This window comes from Saccopteryx bilineata, chromosome 3 (genome assembly GCF_036850765.1).
Source record: "Saccopteryx bilineata isolate mSacBil1 chromosome 3, mSacBil1_pri_phased_curated, whole genome shotgun sequence".
NCBI lineage: Eukaryota > Metazoa > Chordata > Mammalia > Chiroptera > Emballonuridae > Saccopteryx > Saccopteryx bilineata.
In genome coordinates, this window is record NC_089492.1 from 13,498,659 (window position 1) to 13,518,937 (window position 20,279).

General features: G+C 40.5%; 1 protein-coding gene across 1 annotated transcript in view; it reads right to left on the bottom strand.

The window, feature by feature from the left end:
• Positions 1-20,279, bottom strand: part of FAM91A1 (family with sequence similarity 91 member A1) — a 40,833-nt gene that overhangs the window by 13,477 nt on the left and 7,077 nt on the right. The window contains exons 3-15 of the mRNA XM_066265718.1: positions 19,182-19,333; positions 17,485-17,542; positions 16,724-16,791; positions 16,085-16,198; positions 14,819-14,909; positions 14,373-14,435; positions 9,805-9,911; positions 7,766-7,804; positions 7,138-7,250; positions 6,666-6,781; positions 5,043-5,155; positions 4,629-4,715; positions 1,825-1,957 (exon numbers count right to left, since the gene is read on the bottom strand). Coding sequence (XP_066121815.1) covers positions 1,825-1,957; positions 4,629-4,715; positions 5,043-5,155; positions 6,666-6,781; positions 7,138-7,250; positions 7,766-7,804; positions 9,805-9,911; positions 14,373-14,435; positions 14,819-14,909; positions 16,085-16,198; positions 16,724-16,791; positions 17,485-17,542; positions 19,182-19,333 — 1,254 coding nt within the window. The remainder of the gene's footprint in view (positions 1-1,824; positions 1,958-4,628; positions 4,716-5,042; positions 5,156-6,665; positions 6,782-7,137; positions 7,251-7,765; positions 7,805-9,804; positions 9,912-14,372; positions 14,436-14,818; positions 14,910-16,084; positions 16,199-16,723; positions 16,792-17,484; positions 17,543-19,181; positions 19,334-20,279) is intronic.

Below are 20,279 nucleotides of genomic sequence, written 5' to 3' on the forward strand. Positions count from 1 at the left end.
CCAGACCGCTGGGGCAGTGGCGAGCTAAGAGAGCCCGAGTCTCCAGGACAGCCACGGCCTCCCGCCCCCGACTTCCGACCTCCACAGGAGCACCACGGCCAAGTCCTGAATTCAGCACAGGAGCAAGTTTCTTTCTCACCTAGAAATATGTGTCCTACAGTGCTGGCCCACACAGCATGAATTCACTCGGCACGCAACAGCTGTTAAGAATTCATCTTCTTATCCCTTCTAGAAAATACCAATCCTACTTACTAGCTAAAGAGATATTTAAGGTTGAAAGAAACTTCAGATAATAGTGTTAGCCTATTTTCTCTTTCAAGCAAGATGAATCTAAAAAAATACACGAGCTGCTGAGAGGGTCGAGAAGCCCTGAGCACAACCAGGGCCCGGATCTCAGTTTACCTTCAGTAAAAGACAAGACTGATTGCAAGGCTGGGGCAGAAGTATAAGGCAAGATTATTTTGCCAGGAAGTAAAAATTCACTCAAACAAAAATTTTTTTAAGATAAGAGACAGAAGCCAGCTTAAAGGAAATCCCACTGGCAAAGTCTTGAGACGATTGCAGCACAAAAATAATAAAGAGACAGGAACGACTAATTATAAACCACTGAAACAATAAGGATTCACAAATTCATACTGAGAATATAAAAGTATGCTTAGTCCCAACTGTCAAATACAGAAGTGCTAGAATTGGAAAAAAATAAAGAATGGTCCAGGCAGGAATCATCAATGGATGTCAAATCCAGGAAGAAGCACTGAGGAGGAGAAGGGACCTAAATCGTCCAAAAGTGTCTGACCAGACAGCTTACCAGCTGCAAGGTGGACGGAGAGACACAGAAAACACATGAACTGGTGACCAGTGGGGGGCAGAGGGAACCCATGTGCTGCCAGATGTCACTCCCTTAGGAGATCACATTACTTACGGTGATATCCTAGACGTGAATGCATAACCCCAACCTAATCACGAGGAAACAGCATGTATACCCAGGGTGAGAAACTTACTAGCAAAACCAACAAGAAGGGACTATATTCTCAAAAAATAGAAATGTCATAAAAGACAAAAAAAAAAAGGTTACGGATCTGAAAGAATGAGTGAAATGCCATGTTACAGTGGTGCTAAGAATTCATGAGGTCCTAAGATGCAACTCTCACCAATGTTCAAGGACATGAGCTAAATGCTCTCACTCCAGTGCTCAAGCCACCACACCTTTCAAAGAACACACTCCTGGGTGCCATTCCATAACGAAGCCTACCGAGTCAGAGGCTGAAATCCTGATACCATCAGCTGAACTAAACTCTGACAGTGCACTGTAGGCAACAGCCACACTGGAGCTCGCTCATAAGATGAAAATTGCTACTACTTTCTTTAACTCTTTACAAAGAGGTTATCTGTTCCCTTTATTTTTTAAAGTAAAATTCTTTACAGTAAATAAATATTCCAGCAGCATTTGAATAGGAAACTACTGTTTATTACTTTTATACAATGGAATCGTTCATTCTTGAAATTGGATGCCTCCTACATTAACTAAATTTTGGCATCTGTTCACCCTTCAGAACTGATGACTGTCCAACTACTTAAACAAGTTAATGCTCCAACCCTTTTTGTAGGTACTAGTTAAGTTTAAATACTACAAACATCAGTGGCACAGAGAGGAGTAAAAGCAAAATAAGGCAAGAAACAGCTGACAAGCAAAGAAATTCACAAAACAAGCCTCTAGCTGTAAATTTAGTATGTTTACACAGAATGTATTAAGTAGGTGACCTATTTAATTTCTTAGAAAGGTGTTCTGTAGGATCATGTCGAGATCAAGCACACATCCCGTACCATAATTGGGCTGGTCTGGCTGTGCAGTTTGTGCAGCTAGATCCTTATTATGACGAAGAAACAGTATCGTGTTTCTCAGAGTAAGTGCATGGTCAAAGTATCTCTGAGCTTCTCCTTCGCCAGTGCTCTGCACCTAAACCGGGAGAAAACAGAATGTCCAACAAACACGACTCGGAACACCATACATTCTAACACGTAACCATGTACTAGGGATATTAAGACATTAAAAGCCATTAAATCAAAAATTTGCCCAGGTAACACTGAAACAAATATTAATCTCGATCGCTACTGATTTTCCATTTGACTACATCTTTGAAGATTATAGAAATTAACAAATAAAACAATTATAGCAACCAAATAATGCTAAATCATACCATGACATAAATGTCCCATGCATGATTCATATAGGCCCTATGTTATAGAGTACTTAAAAACCTCTAAGAGTTATATCCCATCTCATCCAGTAAAGTATCCCAATCCACGGTCATCAGTTGTGCCTCTAATTATCATTACCCTCTTCACAATCTTGTATTTGGTTACAAAGGACAAGAGAGTATGTGATTCAACATGGTTGTTCACCATTGCTGAATATACAGCTTAAATCCATCCAACAAAGGTTTACTGAGTCCCTCTTACCTGCTCTGTGCTACGACTTGTCTAGGATGTGAGGCGAGAGTACTGAACAAAGTCCCTGCCTTCACTGCGCTTACATTTCTTTTTTTTTTTTTTTTTTTTTTTTGGTATTTTTCTGAAGCTGGAAACAGGGAGAGACAGTCAGACAGACTCCCGCATGCGCCCGACCGGGATCCACCCGGCACGCCCACCAGGGGCGACGCTCTGCCCACCAGGGGGCGATGCTCTGCCCCTCTGGGGCGTCGCTTTGCCGCGACCAGAGCCACTCTAGCGCCTGGGGCAGAGGCCAAGGAGCCATCCCCAGCGCCCAGGCCATCTTTGCTCCAATGGAGCCTTTGCTGCGGGAGGGGAAGAGAGAGACAGAGAGGAAGGAGGGGGGTGGGGGTGGAGAAGCAAATGGGCGCTTCTCCTATGTGCCCTGGCCGGGAATCGAACCCGGGTCCCCCCCGCACGCCAGGCTGACGCTCTACCGCTGAGCCAACCGGCCAGGGCCGCTTACATTTCAATGCCTGCTCTTCCGACCCCAAGTCAGTCATCTGTTTAACATGTAAAAACACATACATCCCAGAAACAACATTGAACATGGAAGGACAGGTTTGAAAGGGGAAGTAACTAAATTAGATTTGCATTAAACAAGATCAACCAATTAGTTTAATCAAGATAAGGTTCCTTAAAAAACAGCTAAGAAATGCCTGAGCAAGTGGTGGCACAGTGGACAGTGTCGATCTGGGACACTGAGGACTCAGGTTCAAAATCCTGAAGCCAATGCCTTGAGCATAATACAGTACAAAAATCAGGAAACAGATGAACTGGGGTGATCAAAATTAACATCACCAGCTTGGGCATGGGATCATAGACATGACCCCATGGTCATTGGCTGGACTTGGGTAAGGGGTCACTGATTTGGCTGGAGCCCCTGGTCAAGTCACTATGAGAAGAGATCAATGAACAACTAAAGTGCCACAACTACAAGCTGATGCTTCTCATCTCGCTCCCTTCTTATCTGTGTCTCTGCCTCTATCTCTCTGTCTCTATCTCAAAAAAAAAAAAAAGGCCAGGAAACCACTTTTAAAAACTAAACTTTGCCTGACCTATGGTGGTGCAGTGGATAAAGCATCGACCTGGAATGCTGAGGTCACTGGTTTGAAACCCTGGACTTGCCCGGTCATGGCACATATGGGAGTTGGTGCTTCCTGCTCCTCCCCCTTCTCCTTCTCTCTCTCTCTCTCCCTCTCCCCTCTCTAAAACAAATAAATAAAAATCTTTAAGAAATTTATTAAAAAAACAAAATCACTAAACTTCACACTAACAGGCTTTCCCAAGAAAGACTGTGTGGTAAGAAAGAATACAGATAGAGTAAAAGGGAAAAAAACGAGGGAAGCAGAACTGAAAATGTGTAAGAATATAATAAAAATGTACTGGCAAAAGATGATATACAACAGGAACAAGGGTTAACAAGATGTTAAAAGTATTGAGAGAAAAATGAAAATTTAAAAGTAAAAGAGATCAATTAATAACAAGGATCATCCCAAATCTACTTTTATGCTAAGAAAGTAAAAATCCTATGGAGAAGGAACAGTGAAAAACGTTACAGGGAAGTCTTTTTTTTTTTTTTTAAGATTAAAAGGAATTTATAAAATCATCAGAAATTCTCTAAACAGCCCACTTAATACACAGAGTTCATCACTAATGCACAAAAGGTCACAATTAGCACACAGATCAGGCACACAAACTGCTGGCACAAAAAGCAGAGGATAGAATAAAATACCCGGAGCATGAAGACCAGGAAGGAATCAGGACTGAGAGCTCAGGGCAGCCAGGCCGTCCTCACAGGAAGGGGAGGCAGTGGGGAAAAGTGCAGGGCAGGGCAGAGGTAGCTTAGAGCTGTGAGCACACGAAACACAGCTTATCCTTGTGTTGTGACTGATTCATTATTGTATTCGTTTCCACCTGAATAACTGTAAACCTACGTTTGCCCCACCCTTTATGGCTGAGGTCTTAGAGGGAATATAAACAGGATGCCCAGAACCAGAAACACGGTGACAGATTAAGACATATGCGAACAAAAGCTTCAAATGAAACTGTTTAAGAAATCTTCAAGAAACACACCAAAATTAACTAAAAAATAAATACAATGCCCTGACAGCCCATTATAAGCAATCTAAATTTACCTTTTCTAGTTCTACAAGAAAGCTGTCCAGAGACTCGTCTGAGAGTTTGCCAACCTCGAACATGGTGACTGCATGGCTTTTCAAGTTCTGCGATAAAGGAGCAACAACAAAAAATCTAAAATGCATCTTGGTGCCTTTTCCAAGTCATTCAAGTCCTAGTTCTCCCTTTTCATGCTGAGCACAGCATCTCATAGGTATATAAACAGAAGGGTGGGTGAGGTGAGAGGCTGAAGCTTCCAACCACAAAACCAACCATCCTAAACCGCTACTGCACTTCTGTAAGGAATATACAACAAAGACAGGTATGTTTTCAAGAATAAATCTAGTACTTAAGAAAGATACACAGGCATTGAACTATTTTATATCTAATCTTTACTTTACACATTTTTCTATTTAAACAAGAATCTGACTTACTGGTGAAAGATTGCCCATCATTAAAAAGGCAGTGAGTGTTGAGTCAAACAGAAATGCAATGCGCTTCGTATATCCCGTGGACAAACTCAAACTGCTCACACTGGCTGTGTCAGCTGAAAAACAAGTGCAATTTAAACTCAAGTAAATAAAAAGTATTCTTTGCTTATCATTTGGAATGAGAAAATATTTCATTTTGGCTTTATTTAATAACCAGAAAGTACATTATTAAGTCTAAGCAATATTGTCAACTTAAGAGGTCACAGTACTATCTCTAACATAAAGTAAAAAAAAAAGTATTTTAAATGCAGTCATTTTTGTAGTCAATTTTTTGAAAAGCAGTAATAAACCAAGATTTGGTAACTGTCAGATCAATAGGACTAACTACCTAACCTCCTCAGACAAGTCACCTGGCTGAGGCAGCAGAGCTGAACGGGAGCCCGTATGGGGCTCCTCCCCCCGACAGAAAACCACAGGCGGCCTCTGTATCCCGTCCGCACTGCCTCCCCTGTGCTTAGCCCGTGCAATGGCATTCCCTCACCAGCTAGCTCTTATTCAATCTTTGTCTAAATATATTATATCATCTTCTGATCAGGCGGTGGCACCGTGGATAGAGCACTGGACTGGGATGCAGAGGACCCAGGTTCGAGACCCCAAGATCGCCAGCTTCAGTGCAGGCTCATCTGGTGTGAGCAAAGCTCACCACCTTGACCCTGAGGTCGCTGGCTTGAGCAAGCGGTTACTTGGTCTGCTGAAGGCCTGTGGTCAAGGCACATATGAGAAAGCAATCAATGAACAACTAAGGTGTCACAACATGCAACGAAAAACTAATGATTGATGCTTCTCATCTCTCCGTTCTTGTCTGTCTGTCCCTGTCTATCCCTCTGACTCTGTCTCTGTAAAAAAAAAAAAAAAGGCCCTGGCCAGTTGGCTCAGTGGTAGAGCATCGGCCTGGAGTGCAGGAGTCACGGGTTCGATTCCCGGCCAAGGCACACAGGAGAAGCACCCATCTGCTTCTCCACCCATCCCCCTCTCCTTCCTCTCTGTCTCTCTCTTCCCCTCCTTGCAGCCAAGGCTCCATTGGAGCAAAGTTGGCCTGGGCGCTGAAAATGGCTCTATGGCCTCTGCCTCAGGCGCTAGAATGGCTCTGGTTGCAACAGAGCAACGCCCCAGATGGGCAGAGCATCACCCCCTGGTGGGCATGCCTGGTGGATTCTGATCGGGCACATGCGGGAGTCTGTCTGACTGCCTCCCCGTTTCCAACTTCAGAAAAATACAAAAATAAATAAATAAAAATAAAAATAAATAAATATCATCTTCCCCCTGAGGTTTCTCGAACCTCTCTAGGCAGTAAGGGGGCTCCTTCCTCTTGCTCCCCTCAGCACTGCAACATTTCTAGCATCTGTGGTTATACTGCCTTCTCTCCCCTTGACTTAATTCTTCTTGTCAATGTTACATACCCTTAAGACTCACACAGTGCCCAGCATATTAACTACTCAAAATTGCGATGGAATGAGTGGAATCTAGAACTATAAAATAACTAAGTCTAGAGAGTGCACTCTAGGAATGTACGTGCAACACATGCCACATCTGTAGAGAAACTCCAAATTAAACAGTGCTGCTAACCTTGATCTTCTTGACTATTTGTATCAGTGTCAGTCGCAGACGAAGCTTCTTGGATAGGACTCCTGCTCTCTCCACTGTCCCATGAGAGGAGCATCTTCTGTGGATCTAGGGTACTCCTGTTAGAAGAAGTCATTCGCTCTGTAAAAGTCATCTACGTGAGCTTATCTGAAAGCAGCTACTGAAATCAGTACTTCAAGTATGAACATCTACGAACAAGCCCAAAACTGAGATGTAGCCCCAAAGTGCTGTGCCCTCATAGAACACAGGTTCTTAATTAAGACCTCTGCTTATTTTTTCTGGGGAGAGGGTTCTTAGTTTGCTCAGATTTTAAAAAAAGATTCACCACACATACAAGATTTTTAAATATATAGGTTTCACCTCAAATGACAGGGTGAATAAGTAAAATTTCTGTACGTAAAAGTGTTTTTCCCAAAAGAAAGCTTGAATATCGCATACTAAATAAACAAGTTACTTTAATCTGTTTATGGATGGAACATTTCGCCATGATGAATGTAGCTGATCCAGATTTATTACTTGTCCCTTCTTATGAGCAAAGCCCAACCGGCAATACATTGACACAGCATTCTGAAAGAAACATACATAGGAAATGAGCATTTAAAGTAAACCAGACCTCAGAATCTTTGTAGACAAAATTATTATCACAGACTGGGCCTATCATGATCCTGAAACATTTTCACCCCATAAGCAGGAAAACAATTCTCCGTCGGCCCGTTCCTCCCTGTAGGTCTCACGAACGTGGAAGCAGGAAGCAGCCAGATCTCGCCTGGCCCTCTCCAGAGTTATTCCAGGGCAGAGCTGTTGCTTTAATCATCTCATTACAAGACGCCGACCAGCCTGCCTCTGGCTCTGCACAGAAGTGGGGGTGCTCCCTCTCGCTCCGTGGGTGGTACAGTGAGCCAGGGCCCTTAGTTTGCTCTCTTTATCCTGGAAGCACCCTTTACTGAGCACACTTCCTCTGACAGCTAAAACAATCTCATCGCCTCCGTCTCTTGGTAGTTTTTCAAGACAAAAGTCTATACTAAAATCCATTCAATATTTACATTGTAAATGAAAAAAAGAACAGTATAAAAATTACTTACCTTAACCAGGGATAAGTCTATCTCAAGGACATTTGCAAGCTGAAAAATAAAAAATTGTTTTACATTCTTAGAATCAGCATATTATATAGTTGCATAGACACTTTAACCATAATCAGCAAAATTTTAAATTATGAATAACTGAAAGACTGAATAAATTTTGAAATCAGAACTTTCTTCCTTCCACATCTTTAAGATGCTTAGAGCAGTACAAATCCAGGAAGTGAGCTTAACAGTTTAGGATTCCTTCCTCTTTAATTTTGTCTCATTTAAAATAAGAAAACCTCTAGAGCAATCAACAATCTACAGTCCTTTTGCTATATAGTCCCATGATTCTTAACGACAGGGATACAGTAGTCTGAGAAATGCAACATCAGCTGACTTTGTCGTCGTGAGACATCACAGAGCGCACTTACACAGACCCGGATGGTGCAGCCACAACTGTAATAGCAAGTGCTACACTTTACCCGGTGGGCAGCACAGTAGGTCTGCCTGCACCAGCAGCACCACAAACACGTGAGTAACTGAGTAACTGCAGGTTAAGCTGACAACTGGTTTTTCTTTCTGTAATGCAAGTGCCTGGATTAAGCTTTGATTTCAGAGGAACTCACTTCAATGAAGGCTACCAACCACAGGACTAGTTAGAGCAGGGTAGTAAACCTTTTTATACCTACCGCCCACTTCTGTATCTCTGTTAGTAGTAACTTTTTCTAACCACCCACCGGTTCCGCAGTAATGGTGATTTATAAAGTAGGGAAGTAACTTTACTTGATAAAATTTATAAAGCAGAGTTACAGCAAGTTAAAGCTTATAATAATAATTACTTACCAAGTACTTTATGTCGGTTTTTCATTAAGTTTGGCAGAATAAATCTTTATAAAACAACTTACTATAGTTAAATCTATCTTTTTATTTATACTTTGGTTGCTCCGCTACCACCCACCGTGAAAGCTGGAATGCCCACTAGTGGGCGGTAGGGACCAGGTTGACTACCATTGGGTTAGAGCAGGGGTCCCCAAACTGCAGCCCCAAGGCCATTTATCTGGCCCCCGCCGCACTTCCAGAAGGGGCACCTCTTTCATTGGTGGTCAGTGAGAGGAGCACATTGACCATCTCATTAGCCAAAAGAAGACCCATAGTTCCCACTGAAATACTGGTCAGTTTGACTTGTTCTTTATTTTAAATATTGTATTTGTTCCCGTTTTGTTTTTTTACTTTAAAATAAGGTATGTGCAGTGTGCATAGGGATTTGTTCAGTTTTTTTTTTATAGTCCAGCCCTCCAACAGTCTGAGGGACAGTGAACTGGCCCCGTGTAAAAAGTTTGGGGACCCCTGGGTTAGCCAGGCCACCTGCCCCGCCCCAGGTGCCTGTGTTTTAGATCTTGATTTCCAAAACTGACCATTGGGCTACATGCATTAGAGAGCTGAATATCAATAACTAGCATCTGGTCTACTCCTATCTTTCTGGACTTCCCATCCGCAGGAGTGCACACTCCAAGGCCTGTGAAGTAAGAAACTTGCTTTCTTCAAAGATTCCTAAGAGTTATGGCTGAAGGGCATCTGCAATTCTGATAAGAACCACAGGGTAGGTCCAGAGGTAGCTGGTTAGAAAGGGGGAAAGCACAGGGAGCACAGAGTGCCCCAGGCTTTTCCAGCCGACAGCATTACTATACTTGACTGAAACAAGACATTAATTCATTGTGCTCTGTATGACCTCAGGAAGGCCACCATGTCACTAGGCCACAGGAATTTTTCAGCTCCATTATAATCTCATGGGACCACTGCTATAAACCTGGTCCCTCCCTCATGTTGTTACACGGTCCAATACTGTAAAAATAAAGCCCTATAAAAACATATTTACCAAATTTTATACATGCAGAAAGTAACTTAAGAAAGTGACTTGAGGATATTAATAGTCCATGATCTACCCATGTATGGATTTTAAGAACATTTAACCACAACATTAAATACTTGTACCTATTCTAAACAAACCTAACTTATCACCTTGAGGTTAAAGTCTTGACAGGTGTCGGTACACTCACCTCTGCAACATTAGTATGCTCATCTATCGAAACAAATATCTTATAGAGTAGTGTTTCAAAATAATCACCTTGCACTCGATTCATCACAAAACCTTCAAGAGGAGGAACTAAAATAAACAAAATACTTTTCTCAGTAATACAATTTTAGAAAACAAGAAAGTATAATTCAAGTATCTATTCAAAAAGAGAAACCTCTAACTTAAAAGACTGAATTCAGTTTTTGATTTATTTTATCCACTCAATAGGAAGTTTTTGAGGACTCCCAAAGGTGAGGTCATATACAACCCTGCCCACACAGGACTCAGACTGGACGGAGGGTAGAGCACACATCCCACAGAGAGTAATTCGATCCGCAGAGCCAGAGGAAGTGCCGGAGGACATGGGCTTGGTAGGAAGGCAAGGGGGCAGCGGGCTGCTTCAGAATCGGAAGGCATCAGTGGGGACAGGGCCACAGCAGAAAAGCAAAGGGCTGACTTACTGGGCTACACAAAACCCAGGCGGGTGGCAAGCACCGGCTCTCTGCCTTTGTCCTATCATCCCCACTCCATCCGGGGGGGGAGGAAAATTCCTCTGCGTGACTGCCACCCATTTTTTACCAGCAATCACTGGTACACGGTGCCATTCGGGCTTTCTAGTCTGTATCCTCCTCAGTGGGAAGGTCAAGACCTTTTGCAGCACAAGAGACTGCCCAGGCTTTGCTCTCCACTTGACAGTTTATTCATACTCACTTGTTTCCATCTCTTCGGTCCAGATGCTCTAATCCAATTTAATAGACCACTCTGCCCAGATGATAACAGAGGCACTAGGCTTGCCTGACCAGGCGGTGGCACAGTGGCTAGAGCACTGGCCTGGGACACTGAGGAGCCAGGTTCAAAACCCCGAGGTCACTGGCTTGAGCGTCGGCTCATCCAGCTTGAGTACGGGATCATAAACATGACCCCATGGTCACTGGCTTGAGCCCAAGGGTCACTAGCTTGAATGAAACCCAAGGTTGCTGGCTTGAGCCCAAGGTCACTGGCTTGGCAGGAACCCCCCAGTAAGCTTCTGATCTCTCTCTCTCTTCCTGTCTGTCCCCATTTCTTTCTCTCTCTCTCTCTCTCTCTCTCTCTCTCTCGATAAAGGGGGGAAAAATAGAGGCACCATGCTTTCCTTTGCCATTCTGCCCTGCGGGCACATTTCCCATGAAAATATTCTGAGAAGGCCGCATGCATCAACCATAGCAGAATTTGGGTATTCCTGTGTCCCCTGACCCTAATATCATCTAATTGTACCCCAATCCTAAATTATTCCCAACAGAGACAAATCAGACAAAATGAAGGCACTGTGAAAACCCAGTGTACATTTCAGGATAGGTTATTCACCTCAGATAGGGATCTTATTTTCTAAGTTGGTGCTACCTACATTTTCAGTCACCCACGTATTTTTAAGGGCCAAAGGTTTCTTTTTATTTTTTCTTTAATTTTTCCTTACTGATTTGAGAGAGAAACACTGATTTGTTGTCCCACTTATTTATGCATTCATTGGTTGATTCTTTTATGTGCCCCAAACGGAGATCAAACCCGTAATCTTGTCATATCGGGGCCACGCTCTAAGCACCCAGCCAGGGCTCAAAGGTTTCTTTCTAGAAATATTTTAGAATTCTCACATTTGATATGATTAATTCTTTTCCTACACGGTCAGTTTTATAATAATAGTAATAACACTTATTGAGTGCTAGACTACTGCCAGGTACAGCACTTTGCATATACAGTTTCACTCAATCCTCTTAACCCCACGATTGTTCACTACTCCACCTGTATTTTAGAGATGAGTAAACCACGGCACCAAGAGGTTAGAAACATACAGCTCACAATTAGACAAGAAGAACGAGGCAACTCTACACAAAGATATAATTCCCAATACATATTAAATTAAAAAAAAAAAAAGTATGAACTAGAGTACACCATCTGTAGAAAAATAAAACCCCACACAAAATGATATTTATACACATTCCTGTGTGCTTCGGTATGCTTTCGGAAGAAGATACAAAAACTGACCAGTGGCTGCTGAGAGGAAAACTAGACAGCGAGGGTCAGTGTGAGAGGCAGATGTTTTTGTAGATTCAGAATTTTGTATCATTACTGCCTACATAAAAAATGTTAGTAAAAATAAAGATATAAAGAAAAAATACCTAGGAATAGCTAAGAAATTTATAAAGACACAAGGAAGGCCTAGCTTTAACAAATACTAAAGGTTACCCTAAGTCACTGTAGTAAAAATAATACGGTCTAAGAATAAAAATACATAAATAAATAAATAAATGTATGAGAATCAATCAAATGTAGAGGAAAATTCAATGTACAACAAAAGTTATGCTTTCATTCAAAGGTAATGTTACTGAAAAAACATGCTGGCATTTCTCCAAATATTACTGATTATTCAAACTGAAGGAAAGAAAATTGGACCTTTATTTTACATCAAATATGAAAATAAATTCAAAATTACAGGGTAAATATATATGACAGAAGTTTTTAAGAATTTTTAGACTATTTATACATCCTAGAGAAAATCTATCCAAGCACAACAGAAATCTAGAAGCCAGAAAGGGCAGACATAGAACGTGTAAGTATTAAGTGTGATGATGGAATAAATAGATTTTACTTAGCCATAGGGCCTTCATGACTATTCTCTTTAAAGTGGTCCTCTCCCCACATTTATCTGTTCCACCTCCCACAGTAGTTGTTTCTGTTGAAATGAATCTGGACTGCTTCCTTTGAAATCACCTTCAGGTGTCTTCTGTACTGAATTTGATGGCTTCCATGTTATCGAACTGCTTTCCTTTCAGTGGGTTATTCCCATCTGGGGAGCAGCCAGAGGAGCATGGTGACAGCAGTTATAATATTTGGGTTTTGTCTGTGCCACCAAACATGCCAGGTACCGTGTGAAGCATGGCAGAATGACACTGCAGCAGAGAAGCCTCACTCAGCCCCTCTCTGAGGCTGCCTCCCAATCTCAGTGCTAATGTGAGTCAATGTTCCAACTACCAAAATGGGCTGAAACAAACTCATCAAAGACCAATCTTTATAGGTGGATCTTAACTGAGTCAATGTCAGTTTATCAAATGAAAGTAGGGACCAGAGTAATATTTTGTATTTCCCATGGTGACGGGAAACCACTACCATCTCTGTCTTCTAGAAATCAATTCCTTGTCAAAACCTTTCAAATTTTAAAACCAGTATTTTATTTGTTATAGCATTCACTATACCAACCAGATTTAGTATTTCATTTAGTTTTGTAGCTGTCTCCCAAGCTTAAAACAGAATTCATGTCTATATGTGGCTCCAAAATGCATTACCAAAGAATCACAGACACCTGCTAACACAAATAAAATAAACATCAGGACACACTACAGCAGGCTAGCCAGTCAAACTTCAATACTGACATGACAGAGTATTTTTGTAATAAGCCCTATCACCAGCCAACTGTTAATAGTAAGGCCATCACCTGGAATTTGTTTTTTAATACTTTATATTTGATTATACAAATATTAAATATCTTAGTATGGTAAAAGATACCACAAACAACAATAGCTAAAATGTCTGCTGGAATACATACTTGTAACACATAATCTAAATATAACTAGTTTTTCTACAAATTGGTAATCTAACCTACAGAAAAAAAGCTCCAGCCTGACCAGGCGGTGGTGCAGTGGATAGAGCGTCTGACTGGGATACAGAGGACCCAGGTTTGAGACCCTGAGCTCGCCAGCTTAAGTGCGAGCTCATCTGGTTTGAGCAAAGCTCACCAGCTTGGACCCAAGGTCGCTGGCTCGAGCAAGGGGTTACTCAGTCTGTTGCAGCCCCATGGCACATATGAGAAAGCAATCAATGAACAACTAAGGTGTCACAATGAAAAACTAATGATTGATGCTTCTCATCTCTCTCCATTCCTGTCTGTCCCTATCTATCCCTCTCTATGACTCTGTAAATAAATAAATAATAATAAAAAATTCATTCTCTGTTCAAAAATTGTAGCAAATCACTGGAAATTATCTAAATGACCAGCAACAGGGAAATAATTTAATGAACTGATATACCCTTAATTGCAAAAGAAAATACACAAGGGCCTTATTATTAATTTAACTTGGAGAGGTGGGTGAGGTATGAAGAGAGGAGGAGATGAAGACAAAAAGGACAGAAGTGACATGAAACATAAGGCACAGATAAGTGGGAATGAAGAATACACAATTCTATGATGTTACTGAATACATGTGAAAACTGTGATGCCCTGAACAAGGACTAAAAGGTGACATAAACTTATAAAAACAATAATTTGATGCAGGATTATAAGAAATTTATCTCAGATTTCTATTATTTTAACATTGTGTGCACATCAAATAATATAAAAACAAAAATAAGGAATAGAAGTAAAACTACCATACTATGTTACAGAGTAATGAGAAAAAAGTATCTTTCTTTAGAAAATTCTAACATCAAAAATCCTAGAATGATTTGTGTCTCACACTTTGGAGTGATAAACAGTCCCCAGAACCATTCAAAAAACACTGAAAAGTATCAGCACATACTTACCTGCTATACAACTGTCATCAGATATTGGTACATCCAGATAAATAAATCCTTTGTTATATAAACCTACAGAAGCAAATGTAGTCTTTTAGATGGAATACTGAACTTTTTTTAAAAATCTGATTTCTGATTTTCTGTAGTAAAGATTCATACAACTGAATGCCCCGTGAAAGAGAAAAAAGTAAAATAGAAGAATATTTTTAAATCTCAGCTTCCCTCATTGCTCAGAACCACAAAATTTTTGACTCATTTATATATATAAATTGCTAGTGGCTGTGACTTTTTACAGCCACAGTGGAAAAGAATGGACTATGGTCACATTTCACACAATAACATGCCTCTAGGATATATTTCTATTTTTACCTAATTAACAAATAATTGCTATTAATTGTTGATGGCTGAAAACAAGTTTTTATGTTGACAAAAAACCATTTCTACTAACCACTTACTATGTACTACATTGTAATCTAGTGATCCAGAGAGCTGAGGGCCTGCGTCAATGATCTTATCGACAGCGCATTTCTCGGGCAAAGAGCATATCTAAGAAAAGGAAAACATTTTCAATTAAGTTCTGTCCAAATTAACTAATTCATCTCTCCTCAAATCTATTCATGTTTAAACCAATGATTAGATGTCATCTGTTGAATGAACTACATATTTTTTTCATTTAGCACTCCAGAATACTAAAAAAAAAAAATCTATGCACATAATGATCATCAATTAAGGTGCCCAAAGATGCTACCTACAGAACTCAGAGAACACAGTAACTATAAATAACAATACTCGATGATAAGTAATAAATGTTCATTAATGAACAATAATTACACACCTCTGAGTTGGAATCTGATCCACTGTGACACTGAACCTCTCCAATATAAAGCGGACTGAAACACCACATGATTATTAAGAAGCTCACTATCTTACGACGTAGTGTGACAGCTCTGTTGGGAAGTACTTATACTGAAGCAAAACTGCTAAGTGTCCCACTCACCCGCTGCACGTCCTCTGGGATAAAGTAAAATGCGAACAAACAGCAAGTCCACTCACTCTCTCACAATCCTGCAGCCACACAGAGCTAGGACCAGTCCTAGGGCCCTTGTCTGTCACCCACCTTTCCTGTATCAAAGCTCTTCTAAAATATGTAGGGCTTGTACCAAATGCGGTCTGACCGCTGAGAGTGCCGCTTCCCTTCGTTGACTCTCTCGCCCTCCCACAGCCGACCATGTGAGCAGAGCAGTTCAGCACAGAGACTCGGAGGACAGGTTCCGGAGGAAGTCCGCGCTGAAAACCGGGACCTCTCCACTGCTACGCTGTGAGACATCACTCCATCTCTTTGGGCTCACCTTCCTCATCCGTGGGGAAACAACACCTCTCGGCTTGTTATGAGCATCAACTGAGACGACACCGATGCGCTGGGAGAGCACTGCGGGCACCCAGCACATGGCACATGCTCAGAAGTGCCAGCCAATAGGACCATCTGTTCGCCTGAAACTGGCTCCCCAATTAAAATCCCCCATCACTGCACATGTACCAAGTCAAGTCCTCCTCATTATTAAAGAGGATCTCGGGAACCCACCAATAAACTAACTAAACTAAGATCATTTAAAATGTTGAATTTGTTTGTCTTCAGGAAAAGCAGTGTTACTTTTTTAAAAACTGAGAGAACTATGACTAAAAATAATTTTTAAAACAGAAATACTTTTTAAGATAACTACCTTTATGTCATCTTCTGTGATATAGCCAGCCTGCACCACCCACCACGCCTCTATGCCAATCTCCACCGGCTTCACTGGCAAAAGATCACGGGCCGTTTTCCTTCGGAAAAATTTCTGCAAGAGCACAATCCGCAGTCAGTCTAAATTTACTACTTTGTCTTCTACCAATCCTATAGGACTGTTTCTAACAGGCTATTACCTCTTTAAATTCTCATTTTTCAAAATCTGTTATTTTACATATACTAAATAGAGAAAGTCAAACTCAAAGACTAATCATTCAACCTGGATCTAAATCCAGCAACCAAAACGAGACCCAAGATATGGAGATGCATTCAGCAAAGTGCACTCATTTCCCCACCATGTAAGCCCTGGAGCAGAATGGGCAAGAAAACGGACCAGTGGACCAAAATTAATTTTTAAAAATAAACTACACGTTTTATGCCTTCAGTTGTTTTAATTAAATAATCACTTAAGTTATAGTCTAGCTCTAGAGAATACCAAGGAGTTTTTGTATTGTTTCTGTATTAAGCATATTTTATTAGATCAGAGAAATTACAATTCATTATTTCTAACACTTAAAAAATCAATTCAGCTGAGATGAGGCGGATGAGAAACGAGGAAGGGGAACGGCTGGCTTACTTTCGATGATCTGCACTGATTCATCAGATCGATGTACTGGTTTCTTCCGATGCCAAGGAGCCTTAGACCTGCAAGGAAGGGCCTTTCCTTTAAAAACTCTGACTGCATCTTGAAATGTGAGTACACTCACAGTCTTTTAGGAACAAACCCTTGGCTTTGGTTCATCTTTTGATTACTGGCAGGCAATATCCAATTAAAAAGAATTCTTGAAACAAAATATAAAAAAAAAAAACAGAAGAATTCAAGCTAACACTTTTGACAATGCTAAATGAAAAAATTTTTCAAAAGCAGAAGTCCTCCCAATTTTAGGAAGTCTAAGTGCACTTGTCAGTAAAAGTTTTTTCTTATACAACAGAACTATGTCACATTTCAAATATATACTTCATTAAAATAAACATAATAAAACCACCAAATTTTGTTAGTAACAACTGAATCATACTGAAAAAATATTGTGTTACAGGTTTTCTTCCCTTACTTGGTACACACCACAGCTCAAGTATCAGAAAGAACTTCATTCTCGGCAAATATATAGACTAGTTCTATTTTCCTGATTCTAACACTCCAAGATAGTCCTCCTTAGACATTTAGACTGAATCTTACACTTGGTTTGTATCACTTGATAAAATCCCCATTCACAATGATACTTGCTGTTCTCATCTTTTGAGTTTCAGGTTAAAACACACATTACGATACCAACACAATAGCATGCATGCACAAAGACACACTAAACATTACCTCCTTCCTCATAATTTAATACTTACAGTCGGCAGCAGTAAAATTGGGCAAAGAATCATAACTTTTTTCACTGTTCATGATGTCCTTTTTAAAGAAAAAAAAATTTTGAAATGCAAAACGTCCTTAGATAAAAATATGTATAAATACATATTTCTATAGCCAAACAGAGAAACAATTATTATTTCATGCAGCACTGAGAACAGAGTTTGCGACCTAAAGCATGCATGCCACATAGTGACACTTCACACGTGGTCTCACGCTAGTAACTGAAGATGAGACTTTCAGGTGTGGGTTTCTCACAGCACTCTGTGAGTCCCAGAGCTGCCCTGAAGCTTCTGGCCCGTGGAATCCGTGCAGGGATACCTCTCTGAGAGCTCAGGACTTCAGCCTCTCCAAACTTCATACCTGCTCCTAGACTCCTGCCCCAAGAAGAGGCCGGCCAAATGTGTGAGAGCCCCATCAACACGCACCTAAGACATGCACTACCAGCAAAGTGTTTAACCACTTAGTCATCTTGCTCTCAGGAGTCTCAATCGGCTGCAGAGTTAAACTCAGTATCCAGCATCTGCCAATTCCCATCTGTTTTTCCACTAATAAGCCAAACTGTTTACTGTGGAGATAAGACCCATGGTCAACTCAAAAGCGATACCCAATTACGTAGGACAAAAACCAGGCAGCAGCAAGCAGATGGACATAACTGAAAGCTGGCTAATGGGACAAAACCTCCCTCTGTTATCTCCCCCAAACTTGCGGACAACACCAGAGAAACAGTCCGGAAGACAGCACCCACGGCTGCACTTCTGACTAGCAGCCACCTGCATTGTGCCCTCTGGTTCTCAGGAGAGGGCTGGCAGAAACCTGGGCTGTCGGGCTCAAGCGTTACCCCGTTTCCTCCAAACTCGGGACACCGCAGACAGGGGACTGCAGCATGCCCACGAATAAGGGGCTTATGGGGATAAGCAAAGGGAGCTCGTGTAAAGGAAGCCACATGATAAAGGAGCCAGCCTTACTGCTCCTACAGGATCCCAAGTCCTTTAGTTCTAGGCTTCTCTCTGTTCTTAGAGTGGCCAGTGAGCACAGAACAGGAGCGCTCAAACAGAAGCAGCCAACGAATACTAGATAAAAACTGCCACTCTTTACATAAAGCTCAGTTTTAAAAAGTATGTAACTGGTATTACAGTTATTCAACAGAGGCCTTAAATCTGCTTTAGGGGAAAAGGCTAACAACTGAAAGTTAATAATTATAGAAAGATTAGCAGCCAGGGCAACTAAAACAGTTCTTTTTCTGACACATGTAATGTTAGGTCTATATTATCATTTATTGTTGCTACAGTTAGTAAACAGCTAAATACATTAAGTTTCTCTGAGCTGAATGTTCAATTCTGTCACCGACACTTTTAACCTTATCTATGCATTAAAAGCAATAAATCTTATACAGACTTTGCTAACAAATGATTGATTAATGTTATAAAAGCATAGAGTAAACAAGGCTGTCAAGAACACAATAAAAATAGATTATTTCCCACTGTAAAAATATTGATAACTACAACTACTTGTACAAGTGTAGCTAAAACAGTTAACTTGTAACCATCAGATCCTTTTACACTATAAACTCAGAAACAACACCCACTGTTGTTGAGAGCTACAGTGGTCACCATCTGCAAAGTGTCCCTGACATGTCGTCCCACCCACTCCCAAAGGTTCAGGTTCACTGTGAACTCACCTCCATAATCCCAGTATAATAGGAAAATGGTGTTATCCTCAGACCCTTGACCATAATGTCCGATAAATGGTAAGGGTACAGCATGAGATGGTCTCGGCTGTACTTGAGAAGGTCCTCATAGTATTTGCGTTCATCTTTCTTGACATGTTTAACTGGGGAAAGAAGGAAATTCTCCAGGTTTTCTCAGGGGTCTTACACTTACATATAATTACAAATGCAATGAGAAAAACTTTAAAAAAATATTAATCAAAATTTAATATTAATTAAAAAGAAAAGTATATAAATTGGAAGAGAACAAATAAAATAAGTTGGAACAAAGAAACAATTATATCACAAGAAACAGACTTCAGAATAAAGTAAAATGTATAATAGAACAGATAAGCAGAGAAATATTTCTAACCAAATCAAAAAGCTAAGAAAGCAACCATGGAATGTCTCCCCAAAAGGTATAAAACATAAGCTATAATTCATCCATTCCCTACTATGTTACTTTATAAGACAGCCGCAGGGAGTGGTAGTTTTCTATAAAACCAAGTTTATTTTTAAAAATTACTGGCTGGTTTTTGTGATTTAAATGTAAAAAGACATCTGACTTCCATGGAATAAACTTAAAAAAAATCTCTCTCTGAAATACTATGCTTGAAAACAAGAGTAGCAGCACATGGGAAGGAACACCAGCAGGACAACAGAACCAGCGCTCAGCAACCTCATTAGGCAACAGTCAAATAGCAACAGTACTGAAATTTCTTTTGAGAGCCAAATTTCTTAAACTATATAGGTAGGTACATTGTTATTAACTTAAGTAGGGTGCTCCTAAGCTGGCCAAAGAGCCGCATGTGGCTCCTGAGCCGCAGTTTGCCGACCACTGGAATAGACTAATCAAAGGAACCTGACAAATAAAAAGCAAACACTAAAATATAAAACTAAGTTTAAAAATTGTTCCAATATTATAAAAAAAGTCTTAATTAAAATTATATTATTTGTAAAATTTATGGAGACAAAAACAAAACTCAAAGTAAAAAATTATTATGAACTAATGTACTTCTTTTCTGGCACATTTTCTTATCTAAAGTGAAAAGAGGGCATTTGAATCAAGAT